This window comes from Conger conger, chromosome 16 (genome assembly GCF_963514075.1).
Source record: "Conger conger chromosome 16, fConCon1.1, whole genome shotgun sequence".
NCBI classification, from domain to species: domain Eukaryota; kingdom Metazoa; phylum Chordata; class Actinopteri; order Anguilliformes; family Congridae; genus Conger; species Conger conger.
In genome coordinates, this window is record NC_083775.1 from 23,483,736 (window position 1) to 23,502,201 (window position 18,466).

The 18,466-nt window shown below is 48.8% G+C and overlaps 1 protein-coding gene across 1 annotated transcript in view; it reads left to right on the forward strand.

Annotated features, from left to right (window-relative positions):
• The window catches only part of clec16a (C-type lectin domain containing 16A), a 51,678-nt gene extending 33,212 nt beyond the window's left edge, over positions 1 to 18,466 (forward strand). The window contains exons 18-23 of the mRNA XM_061223209.1: positions 379 to 499; positions 4,446 to 4,597; positions 4,747 to 4,951; positions 5,825 to 5,992; positions 9,161 to 9,310; positions 15,644 to 18,466. Coding sequence (XP_061079193.1) covers positions 379 to 499; positions 4,446 to 4,597; positions 4,747 to 4,951; positions 5,825 to 5,992; positions 9,161 to 9,310; positions 15,644 to 15,966 — 1,119 coding nt within the window. The 3' untranslated portion in view covers positions 15,967 to 18,466. The remainder of the gene's footprint in view (positions 1 to 378; positions 500 to 4,445; positions 4,598 to 4,746; positions 4,952 to 5,824; positions 5,993 to 9,160; positions 9,311 to 15,643) is intronic.

Below are 18,466 nucleotides of genomic sequence, written 5' to 3' on the forward strand. Positions count from 1 at the left end.
GTAGGTGTGTAGAGGCAGCAGAGTGGGGAGGTCTGGTCGGTGTGTAGAGGCAGCAGAGTGGGGGGAGGTCTGGTCGGTGTGTAGAGGCAGCAGAGTGGGGGGAGGTCTGGTCGGTGTGTAGAGGCAGCAGAGTGGGGAGGTCTGGTCGGTGTGTTGGTGTGTAGAGGCAGCAGAGTGGGGAGGTCTGGTCGGTGTGTTGGTGTGTAGAGGCAGCAGAGTGGGGAGGTCTGGTCGGTGTGTAGAGGCAGCAGAGTGGGGAGGTCTGGTCGGTGTGTAGAGGCAGCAGAGGGGGGAGGTCTGGTCGGTGTGTAGAGGCAGCAGAGGGGGGAGGTCTGGTCGATGCGTACGGTCTGATCTGTTACATCCGTCCCCCTGCAGGCCATCCGGGTGTTCTTCATGCTGCGTTCGCTGTCGCTGCACCTGCAGGAGGAGCCCGAGACCCAGCTGCCCCTCACCCGCCCCGAGGACCTGATCAAGACCGACGACGTGCTGGACCTGAGTGAGTCCTCCTCTCACCTCGCCCCCAAATAACCGCGTCCCTCTTACTCCCTCCCAGAAAAATATTCACTCCACTCCCGATATGCAGTACCACTCCCCTCCACAAGCCTGATAGAAGGGTCTGGAACTACCTGGAACTGCAGACATTCTCTGCCTTTTTGATTGCAGGCACGGTGTGAGGGAGTTATTTCAATGTTCGGTAGTCATGGTGGAAAATCTAGTGCCTGGGGCTGAGAGTGGGCATGTATCGATTCCAACCCATCGTTACACCAGCTGTATTAAGATGCCTTCAACCAGAAAGTAGGGCACTAATTTGTGAAATCAGCTGGTGTAGTGGTCAGTTGGAGTGAAAACCTGCATACTCCTATACCGTGTTCTACAGTGTAGATATGGGTAGTGGGGGGGGGGGGGGAGAATATGTGCAAAAGTAAAGTAAATTTTGGTTGTTGGGTCACCACAGTCATGGATGATTCTGGGCTGGTCGCCCTGTCTCTCCTTGACTTTGGAGACATGCACCCATTGCACAGGCATCACCATCCAGGTGCGTGAGTGTCTGCCCACTGCTGACCTTTTCTGTCAGTTCAGAGATGACATCGTCTTAGATACTATCGCTTAGGAAACATAAACAGGTTGACTTGTCTTTGACACTGAATCTCCCACCAAACACACCCCACTAATAACCCCTCTTTCACGTTCGCCAAGTTCTTGTTTTGCACTCCTGCTAGGCGTAATTATAGCCAACCATTTTATAAATGCCCACGTTTCATTTGCTTATTCTGGTGGAGCCACATCTGCGTTAGCCTCTGCTCTGCATTTACTAGTTTCAGTTTCTCAGACTTTTCCCTTTTTTCTTTTCCAGTATCTGTATATAGAATAGTACTGTACAGAGCATGTAGCCTCTATTTTATGTCAAGTAATAAGAAATGCAACGGCACTATGGTTATAATGAATCAGTGTTGCGTGACTTGACAAAAAAAGAAAAGAGAAGCTATTCTGCGTAGTATTCTGGATTTGTGTCAGCGGCCTTGGTGCTCTTTGAGCTGCGGCGAGTTTGCTGTATTGTGTGTGTGTGTGTGTGTGTGTGTGTGTGTGTGTGTGTGTGATTCACATTCTCCGCCTCGAGGGATTGGTTCCTGCTGTTGCCGTGGGCATTGATGTTTTTCCAGGCATGGGCCACGGGTTCAGAGCAGAGGGGCGGGCCCTCTCTCTGGGTGGGTGGGCAGGCTGGGGATCTGCTCTGGGGGTGAAATCTGCTCTGCGGTTAGTCAGCACATTAATTTATAACAGTCGCCATTGTCTTTCCTTATCTTATCAACCTTGCTCTGGCGTGTTTCTGGCCCCTGACACCAGAATATTTATTCCTATATATAGTTATTTTTCGCCTGGGGGCAACCTGGAGCTGAAGGGAAGGAAAGACAAGGACATGTAAATCCCTGCTACACATTTCTGTACTGACTATAACCCATTCGCCCTGCTTATTTACTAGGGGTGCACGTCGTGCAAGTTAGTCTGCGCCCAACACCTGCTTGTTCGGAGAGGAACGGCCATCGCTGGCGATCGACCGCGAGTCTCAGCCCTGCTGTAGGGAAGCGTGTGTGCAATACAGCACGTTCCGTAAAGCGGAAAGCGCCGTTCCACCCGATTTAATTGAAAGCCCCGGGACCCAGATATGGAACTCGTCCTGGAACTCGCAGCTATTTCCGATACAGCAGTGCTCTTCGTTCTGTCGTCCGTCCGCGGACAGTGTTCAGATCTCTTCCCTCGTCCACCGGCGGTGGAATGAGCCTCGTGCTACAGTCAGGGCAGCGAAGTTGCTGCTCAACTTCTACTGGGGACGGCAGAGCGTCTGCAAACTCATCGTTTCATGCTGCTCAACCAGTGCATTTACTATGGATTCACTGGCGCTGCCTATGCGGATTCTATGCTGATGGTTGACGGGTGATTCTTTAACTGTTGCAAACCAGGTGAGAATGTGAAAATGAATTGCCTTTCATTTGGCAACATCTCTGCAATATTCTTTCACAAATTTGGGAGCTTAATGATTTTTCATTTTGAAAAGAAATATGCTTTTTTAAAAACGCATTATTAAAAGACATTCATGTCTCTGATGTTACATTCACTTTTCCTATGACTCCCTCCCTACATTATCATGTGATATGATTGTTTTAACTCGAGTGCAATTTTAGACTTAGCGAACTCACGAGGAGTTCCCCCCCCCCCCCACCCAGGTCATTGTGGCTGCTCTGTGTGCAGTCACCCAACCCTCCTTTACTCCAACCACATGCTTTCACTCCCTCTGGAAATAGGAAATGACACCCACTGAAACAAAGGTTTATCTTTAATGCTGGTGCCAGTAAATGCCATATAACTATGCCAAGAAGCAATATCATTTCTTTTTTTTTTTTTTCTTTTTTCTGGTAGCCCAAGTCTCTGCCTCTCTGCCACATGCACAGCACACTGTATAAGCTAAGCAGGCAAGACAATCTGCTGAATGTGCCTGCTAGCCCACATTTAGTTGGTTCAGGTTCAGTTTGGATTCAGTTTGACTTGAGATCACTGTCCCCTGGCTGAATCCTTCCATTCTGAAATTCTATTTCATGTGGTAGGGCTGTTCACAAACACCGTTATAGTCCACTTCTTCTCCTATGCCTCCCTTCCCAGCTGGGTAAAATCCAGTCAAAATCCCTCATCTGTTTCTGAATGGTTTCTGAGTCATGGGCCTCAGTGAGGTCTGGCCAAGTGCTTATCCTCAGTGTCCAACTTCCCACCAGACCAGGGTCAAACACATTATTGTTTTGGATTCAAATACTTTTCTACGCTTTACTGAGCTTTTCTGATTGGAACCTATGAAATACAAGTGCAAACCCCACCTTCCGGTCGTCTTTGTTATCTCAATTGCAGGCAAGAGCACCTTGTGTTAAGGTAGTTACACAGTAGATCTTGCTTGGTTTTGAAATCAGTCTGACATCAGTGTGAAATCAGTTTCACACCGGGGTCGCACCAAAACTTCAGGCGGTAGAGGGTCAATTAAACAGTCGAGTTGAATCGCGGCTCAGTTTCCCTTTAATGTGCTGAGTTTCAAAATGGCTGCTTCCCTAGAGATGAATGGGAATTTTTGCAGACAGTAAAATGCAGCCTCTGCGGTGAAGCCCTGGTGCTGGGCTTGCCTGTCTGAGCCGCTCTTTGTAAGATCACCACCCCAGGATCAGCGTGGGCCTACGGACAGCCCGGGCCAACCTGAAAGGCCATCATTTAAATGACTCAGTGGAGTTTTCAAAACTCTAAATGCGCAAGCAACGCTGATGTTCTCGTGCAATTGGTGTTTCTTTTGGCGCGTTCAGTGCCTTGTTTGGCAGTCAAACTTTTGAGGGAACATTTTGTTCTTTTAAAAAAAATTTTGTCTAGTTGCTTGTCTGATTTGTGGGACAGCTGGTTAATCTATGGGGCGGGAAACGGAGAGAGCGTTCTAAATGCTATAACATTGAGTGCTAGGCTGATGACAGTCTAATGGATCGCTCTTTGTCTTCCCTGGAATGGTGTTTGGTTCTGGGATTCTCTGTTTTACTTCTGATTAGCAGATAACACGTTAACATTTCTGAGATTATTCCTCTATCAAATAACAGTATGCGTTTCTGGGGTGCACGTCTGATTGGCTGTTATGGTTCTGCATATCGGCCGTTGCATTTTTACATTACATTACATTATTGGCATTTGGCAGACGCCCTTATCCAGAGCGACGTGCAGTTGATTAGACTAAGCAGGAGACAATCCTACCCTGGAGCAGCGGAGGGTTAAGGGCCTTGCTCAATGGCCCAACGGCTGTGCGGATATTATTGTAGCTACGAACCACCAACCTTGCCTGTCCCAGTCATTTACCTTAACCACTACGCTACAGGCCGCCCCGCATTTCTGATTGGCAGCTAACTTTGTGCCTTTGTGATCGGCAGATAACAGCGACTTGATCGCCTGCATGGTGGTGTGGAAAGATGGCAGCCAGGCCCAGCGCTTCCTGGCGGTGGATGTCTACCAGATGAGCTTGGTGGAGCCAGAGACCAAGCGCCTGGGCTGGGGGGTGGTCAAGTTCGCCGGCCTCCTGCAGGTAACCGCGACCAGGGTCAAACTGGGTCATCTTCTGTGTGAGAATGCACTTCAAGGGTTAAAGGCTGAGCAAGCAGCCCCTCACACGAGTGTTCTGAAATACACTGCAGAGCTGCAAAGTACAAACAAAACACCCAGTTTTTTTCCCAGGACATGCAGGTGTCTGGTGTGGAGGACGACAGCAGGGCTCTGAGCGTCATAATCCACAAGCCCGCCTCCAACCCGCACGCCAAGCCTTTCCCCATCCTGCAGGCCACCTTCATCTTCGCCGACCACATCCGCTGCATCATCGCCAAGCAGCGGCTGGCCAAGGGCCGCATTCAGGCGCGCCGCATGAAGATGCAGAGGATAGCAGGTGAGGAACCGCGGCCCCTTCTTCCCTGCCGTCGCGGGCTGTAGCCATGGAGACAGGGTACGGAGTGTTCCCCGACTGCTTTCCCCTCTGAGACCAAGTTCATCGTCTCTGCGCCATGCGTGCGTTTGCCCATCTGACGTGCTGCTTGGCATCCTGCCAGTCATGAAGCGATCCTCCTGAAGCTACTATAGCAACGAGCAGGGTTGTGGGCGTGATGTTTTTTCAAACGTGTCGCCGCTGTCGACCAATTCATTATGTTTTTTGTTTTTGTTTTTTTTGGCAAAACGCCAGGGAATCGTAATTTCTAACAAGCTTTGTAACATTCTTTAAAAAAAATACAAATAATAATCTTCGTGACCCACACCCTGACTTATTGACAGACTGTATTGTAATTTTATAGCTTTCACACTATGGAACAATAGTTTGTTTTAGTTATATGCATAGCTACATATGCTTATGGTAATGTGCGCATCGGTTTTTTTGCGAATGGTGTGTGTGTGTGTGTGTGTGTGTGTGTGTGTGTGTGTGTGTGTGTGTGTGTGTGTGTGTGTGTGTGTGTGCGCACGCACACGTGTGTGTGTACTTAAGCGCTCCTGATATTTGCATAGAACAGTCAAACATTTTTCGACCCCTGGATAAAGTTTTATATGCAAATTAGCAGTTGTTTAATATTTTTTCATGGCAAGGGTGGGAAGCCCTGTTCCTGGGTGATAGGTGTATATTCTGGTTCTGCCAGTACCCTGGCTTGGTTATGTAACTGGCTATATAACCCGATGCTGATTTGCTTGTAGATTAGACCACGGTGAGCAGTTTGCTATGGGGGACATGAGAACGATTGATGTCGTGATAATGACTCCCTCCCTCCTTCCCCAGCACTGCTGGACCTGCCGGTGCAGCCCTCCTCGGAGGTTCTGGGTTTCGGGGGAGGCGCGGCCTCCTGCTCCCAGCAGCTCCCCTTCCGTTTCTACGACCAGGCCCGGCGCGGTCTCACCGACCCCAGCGTGCAGCGCTCCGTCTTCGCCTCCGTCGACAAAGTGCCAGGTAACGTCATCGCGCGGCTAACGGTATCCCACGGGCAAAATGAGGCCAGAGAGCATCTAGTAACACAACAGGTGCAGGGTGCCAGGTGAAGCCAGTATGCAAGTAATATCAGCTGCGGTTGGCCAGCAGAGGTGTTGGCATTTGGGAGAGAGGCTGGGTCATGACCGTATCTATTCCCTGTCTGAGCACTGCCCCAATTACTTTGAAGAAGAAACCCAAATTATTGTGTAATATCTAAGGACCCTGCTGCCGAGGCATGGCCTGGAACAAGGCCTGGTGTGGTTCCTGGAGCGGAACTCCTGCGGCCCTGTAATGTCGGCACACGGCAGGCCTTCACCTGAGGAGGGAGGAATCCCAGCGCTGCCCGAGCAGGAAGTCTGCCTGGCGGGGTGGAATAGTGCTGTAGACAGGCAGCGTGTCGTGTTGGGGTACAGGAGAGGGAATGCTTAAGCTCTGGGCTTAAAAACAGTCGTGGGAACACTGCTCCATTCTCTCGTTTGTGTGTGTGTGTGTGTGTGTGTGTGTGTGTGTGTGTGTGTTCGCTTGAGGCATGCTCTGGAGATTGTACTTCAGATAGCCAGCACTTGAGCGATTCTTTTTGTCTTTTTGGCAAGCAATATGCACAGTATCCACTCAGTGAGCACTTTATTAGGTAGACCTGTACACTAGCTTGTTAATGCAAATATTGAATTAGCCAATCATGTGGCAACAACAAAATTATGTCATAAATGTTGAAATAATGGCATGGATTAAGTAGGCATACATGCATTATTGTGAACACACACACACACACACACACACACACACACACACACACACACAAATGCTTGCCCGCACATACATATTGAGTGTGAGATTTCAATGCATTTCATTGGATACAAATACAAATACCGACACTGTGTATGTGTGTGTATGTTTGTCTCCACATTTGGAGAATATACAACAATATAAATTCATTCATAACCTAAATTGTCAACACACATCACACTCCTATTCATAATTGATGACCCTTTTACAGCTTCTCAATCATACACCCACCAGATGAACCTCTATAATATTTATAAACTGTAAGCTTTGAAGTGTCCCTTCTGTTTGGTGCTTTTGTCCCTTTGCTCTCTGCTTAGGAAACATACACATAACATAACTTAAGGTAACGACGAGAAATCAAAAAAGTAATATACATTTTAAATAGAAATGTGTTATCAGAACGCAAGTGAATTACTGTTAAATGCTTATTTTTTCCAATGTACTGCCTTCCAAAGACACAGGAAATCCATGGTTTATGATAGAAAGCCGACATTGCTCATCTACTTTGACATTACTTTTTGAAGTTTCCCCCGAAAAACATATATTCTTATGTAAAATGTAATCCTCATAGAACAGGCGTCTTTAGCCCAGGTCCTGGAGAGCCACGGTCTGCTGGTCTCTCCCCTTTTTCCGGGTCAGGCCCATGTGTCTGTTACTGTTCAGCTAAAGCAGTTGAGTGAACAAAGTCCCTGTAATGGTAACAAAAACAAAAACAAAACGTTGTGCACCTGTAGCTCCCTGGCCCCTGGCCTTGAGGATGAATGACTGCAACCCAGTTTGAGAACCTGCAGTGGTTTTGTTTATTTTTTAAATCCTTTTATTTCTTATAGTTTTCTCGTGTGCGTCCCATCAGTTTTACAGGCGTGTGTTTTTTGGCAGATGAAACTGCACGCATATTCTATTAATAGATGTTGAAGGCTTTGATGTGTTTGTCTTTAGCGGTGTGTGCGCTGTTTCTTTTTATGTTTTGATTCTCTGGAATAAGCCCTAGGCGAGAGGCAGGACAGGACGAGCCGTTTCTCAGCCGTGAAGTATGCTTAAATGGAAACGCATGCTGCTGCAAGATGCATGCTACTCGAGGAACATAAAAATTAAAGTGTAGAAGAACGACGTGTTGAATTTATTTTTTGCCAGATTGCCCCCATACTACTCTAGATCATGCGGTGCTTGTTAGTATTTTTTATGCTGCTGTCCTGTTGGGCTGTGGAGAAGGTTGCCATTCTGAAATGTGGGGAAAATAATTAACTGCCTTTTTTGATTAAGTGCTGATTAATTACAGAAACCAGCACGCCGTGCACCACTCCAGGGTCAGGAGCGCAGCAGTGGTGCTTGAATAAAATACCCCAGCTGTAAACATGATGCAAGTATTGGAAAGTTGAGAACAAGATGCGTGTACTAATCAAAAACAGGTGGCTTATGTACTTCACCCCCACCCCTCAGTCTGAAAAAGAACACTATTTGTGTCTGCCCTAAGAGGCACCACGGAGCTACCGCACCCCGATGACACACTTATCCCTCAACAAATCCCTATTGTAAGTCGTAAGGCCTGCGGTCCCGGTTTGGGAACTGTGGCAGCCCGATAGGAAGCCAGCCAGCGGTTGCACAGTAATGTAACTACCTGTGGCTGCAGTTGGTCGGGTTCTGAGATTTTGGTGGTGCCGATGGCTTTTGGGTCAGATCTTGCCGTTTTCAGAAAAGGGAACCAGCTGACTAATTGGAAACTTTCAGGTTGTCTGGAATTTTCTACAGCGGCAAACTTTCAGACGACACCGTTCTGGTTCTAAGAAATGCCTTGGACACCTGCCAAACCATTACGGGGAAAGTCTTGGTTCCTGTTGTCATGTCTCGCTGACTGACTTAGACAGGGGGTGGGCAGGGTGGGCGTGTTTTGGCTGCTGTTGGTACAAATTTATGACATGGCTTAAAAATACCCTGTCCAACTTAATTGGTGTGTGTTTGCTGGAAGGAGGCTGTACGGAAGCTGGGAGGTTGCGGGGTGTGTTTGGAGTGATTGCAGGGAGATATCTGGGTGGTTGGATGGTATGTGGGAGGTGACTGGATGGCCGCCGTGCGGTTGTGAACACACGGTGTGGTCTGCCTGTATGGTTGTGAACACACGCTGTGGTCTGCCTGTACGGTTGTGAACACAGTGTGGTCTGCCTGTACGGTTGTGAACACACGCTGTGGTCTGCCTGTATGGTTGTGAACACACGCTGTGGTCTGCCTGTACGGTTGTGAACACAGTGTGGTCTGCCTGTACGGTTGTGAACACACAGTGTGGTCTGCCTGTGCGGTTGTGAACACGGTGTGGTCTGCCTGTGCGGTTGTGAACACACGCTGTGGTCTGCCTGTGCTCTCCAGGGTTCGCGGTGGCGCAGTGCGTGAGCCAGCACAGCCCCTCCCCCCTGTCCTCGCCGTCCCCGCCCTCCAGCGGCAGCGCCAGTGGGAGCGGGAGCACGGGCCGCTGTGACTCCATCACTCCCAGCACCGCGTCTGCCCAGAGCCCCGCAGGTACCATCCCCACCCCCAAACACCTCCCAGAGCCCCGCAGGTACCATCCCCACCCCCAAACACCTCCCAGAGCCCCGCAGGTACCATTCCCACCCCCAAACACCTCCCAGAGCCCCGCAGGTACCATCCCCACCCCCAAACACCACCCAGAGCCCCGCAGGTACCATCCCCAAAACACCTCCCAGAGCCCCGCAGGTACCATCCCCACCCCCAAACACCTCCCAGAGCCCCGCAGGTACCATCCCCACCCCCAAACACCTCCCAGAGCCCCGCAGGTACCATCCCCACCCCAAAACACCACCCAGAGCCCCATCCCCAAAACACCTCCCAGAGCCCCGCAGGTACCATCCCCCAAACACCTCCCAGAGCCCCGCAGGTACCATCCCCCAAACACCTCCCAGAGCCCCTCAGGTACCATCCCCCAAACACCTCCCAGAGCCCCGCAGGTACCATCCCCCAAACACCTCCCAGAGCCCTGCAGGTACCATCCCCCAAACACCTCCCAGAGCCCCGCAGGTACCATCCCCAAAACACCACCCAGAGCCCCGTCCCCAAAACACCTCCCAGAGCCCCGCAGGTACCATCCCCACCCCCAAACACCACCCAGAGCCCCGCAGGTACCATCCCCCAAACACCTCCCAGAGCCCCGCAGGTACCATCCCCCAAACACCTCCCAGAGCCCTGCAGGTACCATCCCCCAAACACCTCCCAGAGCCCTGCAGGTACCATCCCCCAAACACCTCCCAGAGCCCTGCAGGTACCATCCCCCAAACACCACCCAGAGCCCCTCAGGTACCATCCCCCAAACACCTCCCAGAGCCCCTCAGGTACCATCCCCCAAACACCTCCCAGAGCCCCGCAGGTACCATCCCCCAAACACCTCCCAGAGCCCCTCTGGTACCATCCCCCAAACACCTCCCAGAGCCCCTCTAGTACCATCCCCAAAACACCACCCAGAGCCCCTCAGGTACCATCCCCTCAGGTTATTGTTTTAAAGGCAGTTTTAAATGCACCAGTGTGCCAGAATACAACCCACAGGTACCAGTCCCATCTCCCATGATAGACATGTGTAGTCATCCCTGATCTCTCCCAGACAAAAACATTTTATTCCAGAAGCTCCTCTGGATATAGCCACAGGGCCAAACTGCTTTGTGTCTGAATCAACACCCAGTGCTGTCCCTCCCACCTCTGATAGACAGCCACCGATCTCCCTGAGTCCCCTCTGCGGAGGTCGAGCAGATCTCCGCTTTATTGGGACCAGGAGCAGATGAGCTCAGAATAGTCAGGTCCTTCTTTCTTGGTGCTTCTTGCTCCATTTTTACGGGCTTCTGTTCGAAGACTTCTTGGTCTTTCATCTTTACTGCTGAGTTCCTCGTATAACGGCCATCCCCAACGTGTCTGAGAGCCAGCGTCTGGGCGTTTGGTTTATCTGTCTGTGCATGTGCATGCGTGTGTATGTCATGCCTTATACAGTATGTGTACGTGCATGCCGTGTACATGCATGTGCGTGTGTTTTGTGTGCAGTGCATGGCGATAGCCCTGCTTGGTCTGCCACATTGCAGTGGTATGCAGTAAAGAATCTGGCAGGCCCCCGCTACACTTAGACAACAGCTTGTCCTGCTGTAATTTGTGAAATCTTGTGCATTTTATTAAATGATTCACGTTTTTGAGTCCAAGATGCCAGCCGCTCTCCTAGTTCTGCTACAGCATTTCCCTAGTGTGGGAAAATAATTCTCTAAAGTTAATTTTTTGTGAGTGTATTTATTTTATGGGGACATTAGTTTCCATTGATCCGTAGGTTTTCAGTGTTTTTTGTTTGGCATTCATTTGGATACAGGTTAAGGCAAATTAAAATGGCTGAATGAATGGCCTTGACAATATAAGGACATGCATGCTATACGTGTGCCTGAAATGGGGATTATTTAAAGTATTTTTTTTACCTGTATGTATAAAAGTTTGATTGCCCTATTTGTATGGTGGTCATGCAGTAAAACGCAGAATATACAGATTATCTGAACACTTTAAAGTCACTGTTTCTCCCTGCGTATGACACCTCACCGCTTGTATTGTGACCTCTGTGTTGAAGTGTCAAAAAATGACACTTTTCTCGCGAAGCGCCCTCCACATTCTGCGTAGAGCAACAGCTGGGCGTGATGAGTAATTACGGGCTAGACCCGATACAGTCCCCCCGGCCCCCGGCCCCCGGCCCCCGGCCCTGAGGTGAAGTCACACATACACCCACACCCCTGCCTCTGCTCTACTGAGAATCAGAGCCCGGCTAGCCTTGCTTTGGGAAACACCGAGAACCCCTTTCAGGCCTGTACCAGCCCGTCACACTTCAGTCAGACTCTGTGATTGATATATATATATGTATACCTTCTGGGTCAACTTCTTTAAATGTTACTAAGATCTGAATCTGCTCCTGGTCCCTGAGAATGTAGCTGAATGTCGCTGCTTATCTCTCTAAAAATGTGTTCTTTGGGTAATGTTCCTCGACATGCCGCAGAAGTCCCTGCCCTGATCTCTATCAGTGGCCGAGTTGTTCTCTGTCATCGCCTCGCAGAAATACTCTGCACCTGTCAATCAACATGTTTAGTTCAATTTTAGATTCTTGGAAATATAAGGGAAACTAGTGGTTTGTGGTTTGGCAGACAAACTGATGCCTGATCTTTGCCACTTAATCGGTTTGCGAGAAACAGCTGCTAGACACAGATGGCGTTGGTTGAGACTTAAAAGCAGCCCGTCTCATGCGATTATTCATTCAGATTGCATTCTGGGTATATGAATATGTCACTCCCTCCCCCCACGTCCACCTGAAAGCAGGCAGATGGGCGAATAGATTGATTGATAAATGGAACCAAGTAATAAGCACGATGTACTAAAACTGCTGTAAATGGATAGGGTCAGGAATATATAGACGGATCTGGAGAGGTGTATTTATGTTTTGAATCTGTTTTGCGTGAGACCTTGCCTGGATGTACAGGAGATGGATAGAGAGAATGTATGTGAGGAGATCAACAGCGAGATGCACATAGTCTGACTTGCTTAGTGTTTGATTATATATTTAAGGTGGGGATCGAGCGTCGGAGTTACTGTGTGAAGTGCTTGTAGCAAAATGGCAATTCACAAAGCCTTCCCCCAGGAGGCTATTCAAAAGCCTATTAGATGGATGGTTAAAGTTCTGGTCTTGGCCGGCTTGTGCTGCTATCAATGATTCGACACAGCCGGCGTCCAAGCAGAATTAAAAATGAGGCAATGGGAAATATGATATGATCTTCTCAGACTGGAACACATCTCTAGGGAGGATAGGGACCCCTTTGCTTTGGCGTTTGAGTGTGATTTAAAGTGACACAAACCCAGACTCTTCTGAACTGCTGCTCTGGTGATACATTCTGCCCCCCCCCCCCCCCCTCCCACCTCTTTCTAGAAAGTTTGTGGGAGGGGTGCTCTAATGCTGAATGTGTGAAGCCTGATTAACTTCATCTGTCTGTTCTTCCCCCTCTCTTCGCTTCAACTGGAACACCTAGAATGAAACAAACAAAAAAAAAAAAAAAAATGTTTTTCCATTGGGGGCTTTTCTAAAGGTGGTGATTTAGAGGTTTGAGTTTGCGAGGCTACTAGGTGGCACATCCTGTTAAAGTCACTGTTGTAGTGTGTGGATGGGCCCCATGGTCTGGTGTTGGATACTGACCATCCCCCTACTCTGTTCATATGGACAATAATGGAAAGAAGGAAGTTTCCTAACTCAGACTGCCCACGACCTAGCATTAGCATCTTTCTCAAAAAATAAGTAAATGCATTTAAGAAAAAATTAAAGGTCCCATATTGTGGAAAATGACTTTTCCCTTATGAAGGGGTTGAAGTTGTCATAAAAACACTGAAAGTATCAAAACGCACAGTCCCCAAATATGTCCACACAATCGGTATGAAGGAAATGAGCATGTACAGAAGAGAACGCACCTGCAGGTTCAGTAAACAGCGTTGACACAGAAAAACTTGAATTGCAACATAAGGACATATTAATGTTTGTTTGACAGCAGGCTGTTCAGCCTGTCTTAAGCTCGGCTCAATACCAAGACTTTTAACACTGGGGCAGGTTACAAGGTTTGGTTCTGCTCCATTTTAATTTCATCAAGTCCAGAACTGGATTGGGATTTTAAAACCCTCAGTGGATATTTCATCAATTCAGTTGAATTTGACTTAATTTCCTCAACTGTTTCCTTAAATGGAATTGACATTCCCCCCCCCCCACAAGTGTGACCCTGGTCTGTGGAATGCCAGAGGTTTCCCCTTTGTCCAAAGTATCTCTCTATCCTGTATAATTTGATTAATTGTCTGAATGGATACAGATGACCATGTACAGTGGTGAAACAAGGTACTCATTCTTATTGAGATTGAGTATGCATGTATGGGGATTGAGTATTAGTCATGGGCTACAAACTGTAATCAAGAGCTGATACAGACCAAAAAAAACTCCCAAAAGCTCTCTGGCTCTCCAGGAACAGGGTTGGCTCACTAAAGTTTCACCCTATTCCAAATATCCTTCATCCCCCAGGCCTGCAGAATGGATTATGCTCAGCCGTTTGAATGGCAGACAGCCACAGTCTGTTTCCTTCTTGTTTCAATAGCCCCGGGCCTGTATTTATAAAGCATCTCCGATCCAGGGGAAACTTGATCCTCAAGCCCCCCCCCATCCCCCCACCCCCGCTCTGAGATGGTTTATGAATACGGAGCGCTGTTCTTCATCCTCTGTGGCCCACGTCCTCTCTGTGTCCCATTGTTCAGCCTTGCCCTGTGGTGTGTCCCTCTGTTCTCCTCTAGTCAGGTCTGGCAGGAAAGGACGACGGAGGGGGTTTAGTCTGTCCGAGGCCGACAGTCGCGGCGGACGCTGGGTTTAGATCGCCGAGCAGCCGCGACCCAGGCCGACCAGGCAGGTCCACTCTGTCACCATCACACCAAGGCCCCAGCCCTGACCCTCATCCTTCCACAGTCCAACCCTGACCCTCATCCTTCCACAGTCCAACCCTGACCCTCATCCTTCCACAGTTCAACCCTGACCCTCATCCTTCCACAGTCCAACCCTCTCACACCATGCCCCCTCACCGCTAACACTGACCCTCCCAAACCATGCCCCATGTCCCATGTCCCTCCCAAACCATGCCCCCTGACCCTCCCACACCATGCCCCCTCACCGCTAATCCTGACCCCACACCCCAAAGTTGAACTCACAACTTCACCCCGGCTCCTGTCATCCCCCAAACCTGACTCCACCTCTCACCAGGCACCACCCTCACCCCAATTCCCCCCCCCCCCCCCCCTCCACATTCAGAATGGAAGGCAGGGCTATGCTTGCGTAGTATAGACCTAAATATATGTTCCCGGATACAAACATGACGTGTTTAAATGTATGGATGTGTCATGTAAATGTACACATAATGGTGCCATTGTCTCCCATATCTGTAGCAGTTGAACTTGTGCAGGGGTACAGCAATCAGAAATACCACGTTTATTTGTTTAACTTAGCATGGTGAAACGATTGCGGCAGTATCTCCTCTGGAATAGTTTTTTCCTGCAATAGTATCAGAAATACATTTTCCTGCCTTCCAAGTCTCCTCTGCCTTCTCCTCCCTTCCCCTCCCTTCTCTTCCTTTTATCCTCCCTTCCTCTCCCTTCGTGTGCTCCTCTGTTTCGCATTATTTTGATCCCTTGTTCCTTGGATGTATGTTTTTGACGTCATTTTCCTTTTTTGACCCAGTTGTGATTTGTTTGCTCATTCGAGTTGTTTCATGAAACTAATTTAATAATTATTCATGAAAATAATGTATTAATCATGCTGTGGGTGCTGTTGTTGCTTTTTTTTTTTCTGCTTTTCCCCGCTTCGTTTAGCTCCCATCATCACACCTCTGCCTAATGTAAATCTTGGGTCTGTAAAGTGAAATGTTTTGTGAATGATCTGTTTCCCACTACCTGATGGGTAATGACTCATTCACAATCACAATCACAAAGTGCCTTATTGTTTGGTTCCTCTGTGACCGTCTCCCTGACAGTCACGTCTTTGTTCTGAAGACACTGCACTTCTTAAAGCACTTCTCCAAAACAATCTCACACCACATATCTCCAGCACCTGTTCTGCACCCTCAGGACAGACACACATTGTTCAGGGCATTGTGTAGTTTAAAGGTGACGGGAACACGGCGTCCAGCGACAGTCTCCAGTTTGCGGAAGTTTTGTGGTCCATCTTGTGATGTCAGTCACATGACATGCCCTTTTCTGTTATCTCCTCCCTCCCGCATTCCCCTGACCCCCCCACTGCCGTTTTCCCCGCGGGAACAGATGACGCGGCGTTCCTGGACCGGACTCCCACCGAGGCGGAGCCCGGAGGGGACCCGGCGGATCCCGTCACCCCGCCCCTGGCCCTGGCCCCCAGCCTCACCCCCGCCCCCCAGCCCACCATCTCCCTCCTCTCGGACGACAACGGTGACGCCCTCAGCGTGGAGTCCCTGACCCTGCTGCCCCCGGCCGACCCCCCCCGCCTCCGCGCCTTCAGCGCGCAGTCCTCCCGGGAGGAGGAGCCTCCCCGGGCGGGGCCCGCCGAGGACACGCCCGCCCCGCCCCCGGCACAATCGGACAGCCAGGAGCAGCAACCGGAGGAATGAGACCGAGGTCCAATCAGAGAGGACTCTGCCCCACCTCCTACCCATGCTGTGAGTTGGGGGTGTGGCCCAGAGTTGATCACACCGCCCACCATCCTTGGCTCTCATAGCTCCAACTACAGACAGTGCTGTGTAGATACTAAAGGCAGGAGTGACTGGACTTGCTTTCTGTGCTTGATTCAGTTTTTCCTCTTTGTTTCTTGTTCCCTATTCTGTCTATTAATTTACCGGTTCTGTGTATTCATTCCACATAAGCCAGGGGAAAGACTTGCTTGTTGTCTTAGACATTTCAACACAACACCACTCATGTTACACTATCCCTTCTTTTGCTTCCTTCCTGGGATGTGCGTCAGTTTCTGGTCTCCTGTGAATAAGAGGTGAAGGCTCTGCATTGTTCCTCTACCGTCTCCTGTCCAGCACGGTGCTTTTTTCTACAGTTGTGAGCAGTTTCTGTACTATATATATGGCCAGTGGAGGCTGAGCTCTGCTGGGTTTTACCAGTCGCACACTATGAATGTACTCGTATCTCTTTACGCAGGTCTTAAAGTGATTCGTGCAACTTCAGCAAAGGTCACATGGCACCATGGCGGAGGTCGCTCCCTGAGAGTGGGGAAAGCCCAGGGACAGTGTTCGTTTGGACGCGCACGCGACACTTCCTCCATCGTTGCTTCGAAATCGAGGCCCTGCATTTGGTTTTTGGCGAATATACAAGTTGCCGGATAAAATTAGACAATTCTTCCTGAGAACTATCCCTGGGGGGTCTTTTGCATAGTGACCTGTCTCCACTGGAGCTTTGCAAGTCTGTATTAAAAAGAAAAAGGATGAGATAAGATATTTTTTTTTTTACATTTGATCTCATATTTATTTGATCTCTTTTTGTAAATTTCCATCTTCGCTTGTCCGGATCAGAGTCTGAGCGGATATCCGCCGTTGACTCCCAGAGCCGAGGGCCGGAGGGCTGTGCTGTAGGTCTCTGCCAACCTCAGTGTGGGGAATAAAGGAACAGGAAGCGGGGATGATGAACTCTTTTCAGCAGTCACTCACTCCATTGTTGGCCTCCGATAGCGTCACGCTTCTCCCTGCGTTTCACCCCCTGTACCTGACGTGTCGTCTGCAGGCGTTGTCTGGCCCGTTTTGCTGCTCTTCCCTGTGGTTTCCCCTCCAAAGCACACTTACTCCTGTGCCGGTCTGCTGATCTGCTACTGCACTGAACACATAATGGGCAGGCAAGGTCAGGGAAAATATGGTTCTGGTTTCAGTTTCATCGGCCTTATCAGTAGAGCTTTTTAATCATTCGAAGTTGATGTCAACATAGGCCTTTCACCTCTGATCGATTGACAGTGATTTCAACGTTACTGGGTTTTATTTTCTGCTTCCGAAGAAAAGCTGAAAGCCAGATAAAAATAAAAAATAAAAAAAAGCACACATTGGCAAACAACTTACAGACCCCGGTTGACTGATTTCCCTATTGGGGGAAATCAGTTGCGAGCCGTCTCTGAAATGGATAACTTTTTGCATTATACTAGCGGTGCAAAAACAAAACTCAGTTCTCAGCTTAATTTAAAGTACACTGTGTCCACGTTTGCTGATGTTAAACAATCACTCATTCACGCTTCCCTTTGAGTGCCACTGGGCCTGTTGGTGTTGTAACGGATTGATTAAAGTGTTTCATTGCAAAGCTCCCTCACCTCCCCTGGATTATTGGGTCTGACTTGGTCGCTAATTTTTAAGATGCAAACAAAAATGAGAAACTGCCCCGGTGTAAAAACCCAGCTATGACCAGCTTGAAATGACCAGCTACCTGCCTTTTCCAAACCATAGCTGGAGCTGGTCTGGACTGGTCAACCAGCTACCAGCAGCTTCAAATCCTAGCTTGAGCTGTTTTTTTTGGGGGGGGGGGGGCTTTTCAGCAGGGTGCAGCTCTCAAACCGTAAAGAATAATTAGGTGAAATGAGGATTCATGAAACATGGGCAGGGTTGTACTATGCATTCTCTGACTTAAGTTGAGTTGATCGTGTGTTTTGCCGTGGAGAACAATGCATTTTTCATTTGTTCAAATTTTCCAAATATTTGTTGTTCTACTCATAGCTACATTAATGAAACCCCTAGCTCTCTAGCCTTCTTCCCACTAACTGCAGGACTGGTGGTAAGGAGTCACTGCAGTATGTTTTCTTGCACGTGATCCTAGTGTTTTTGAGAAGGGAGCGCTCTGCCCGCAAACAGCCGTCAATCACAGTTCTGTGTACACCGGCGTTAGAGCAAAACGATAGCAATACTCAACATTCAGCCCCCTCTACTTTGGGTATGGCAGTATTTTCAACTCTGTAAATAATATCCTTCTAAAAATGATAATACTACTAATAATGATGAAATGGTAGTTTGTGGTTCTGTATGTTTTTATGTTCTGTAAATTGCATCTGGTTTTAATCTGTAATTATATCAGACTTAAGTGGGAAAAAAAATGAACATTGTTACAAAATGGCAATAAATAATTGTACTCTCA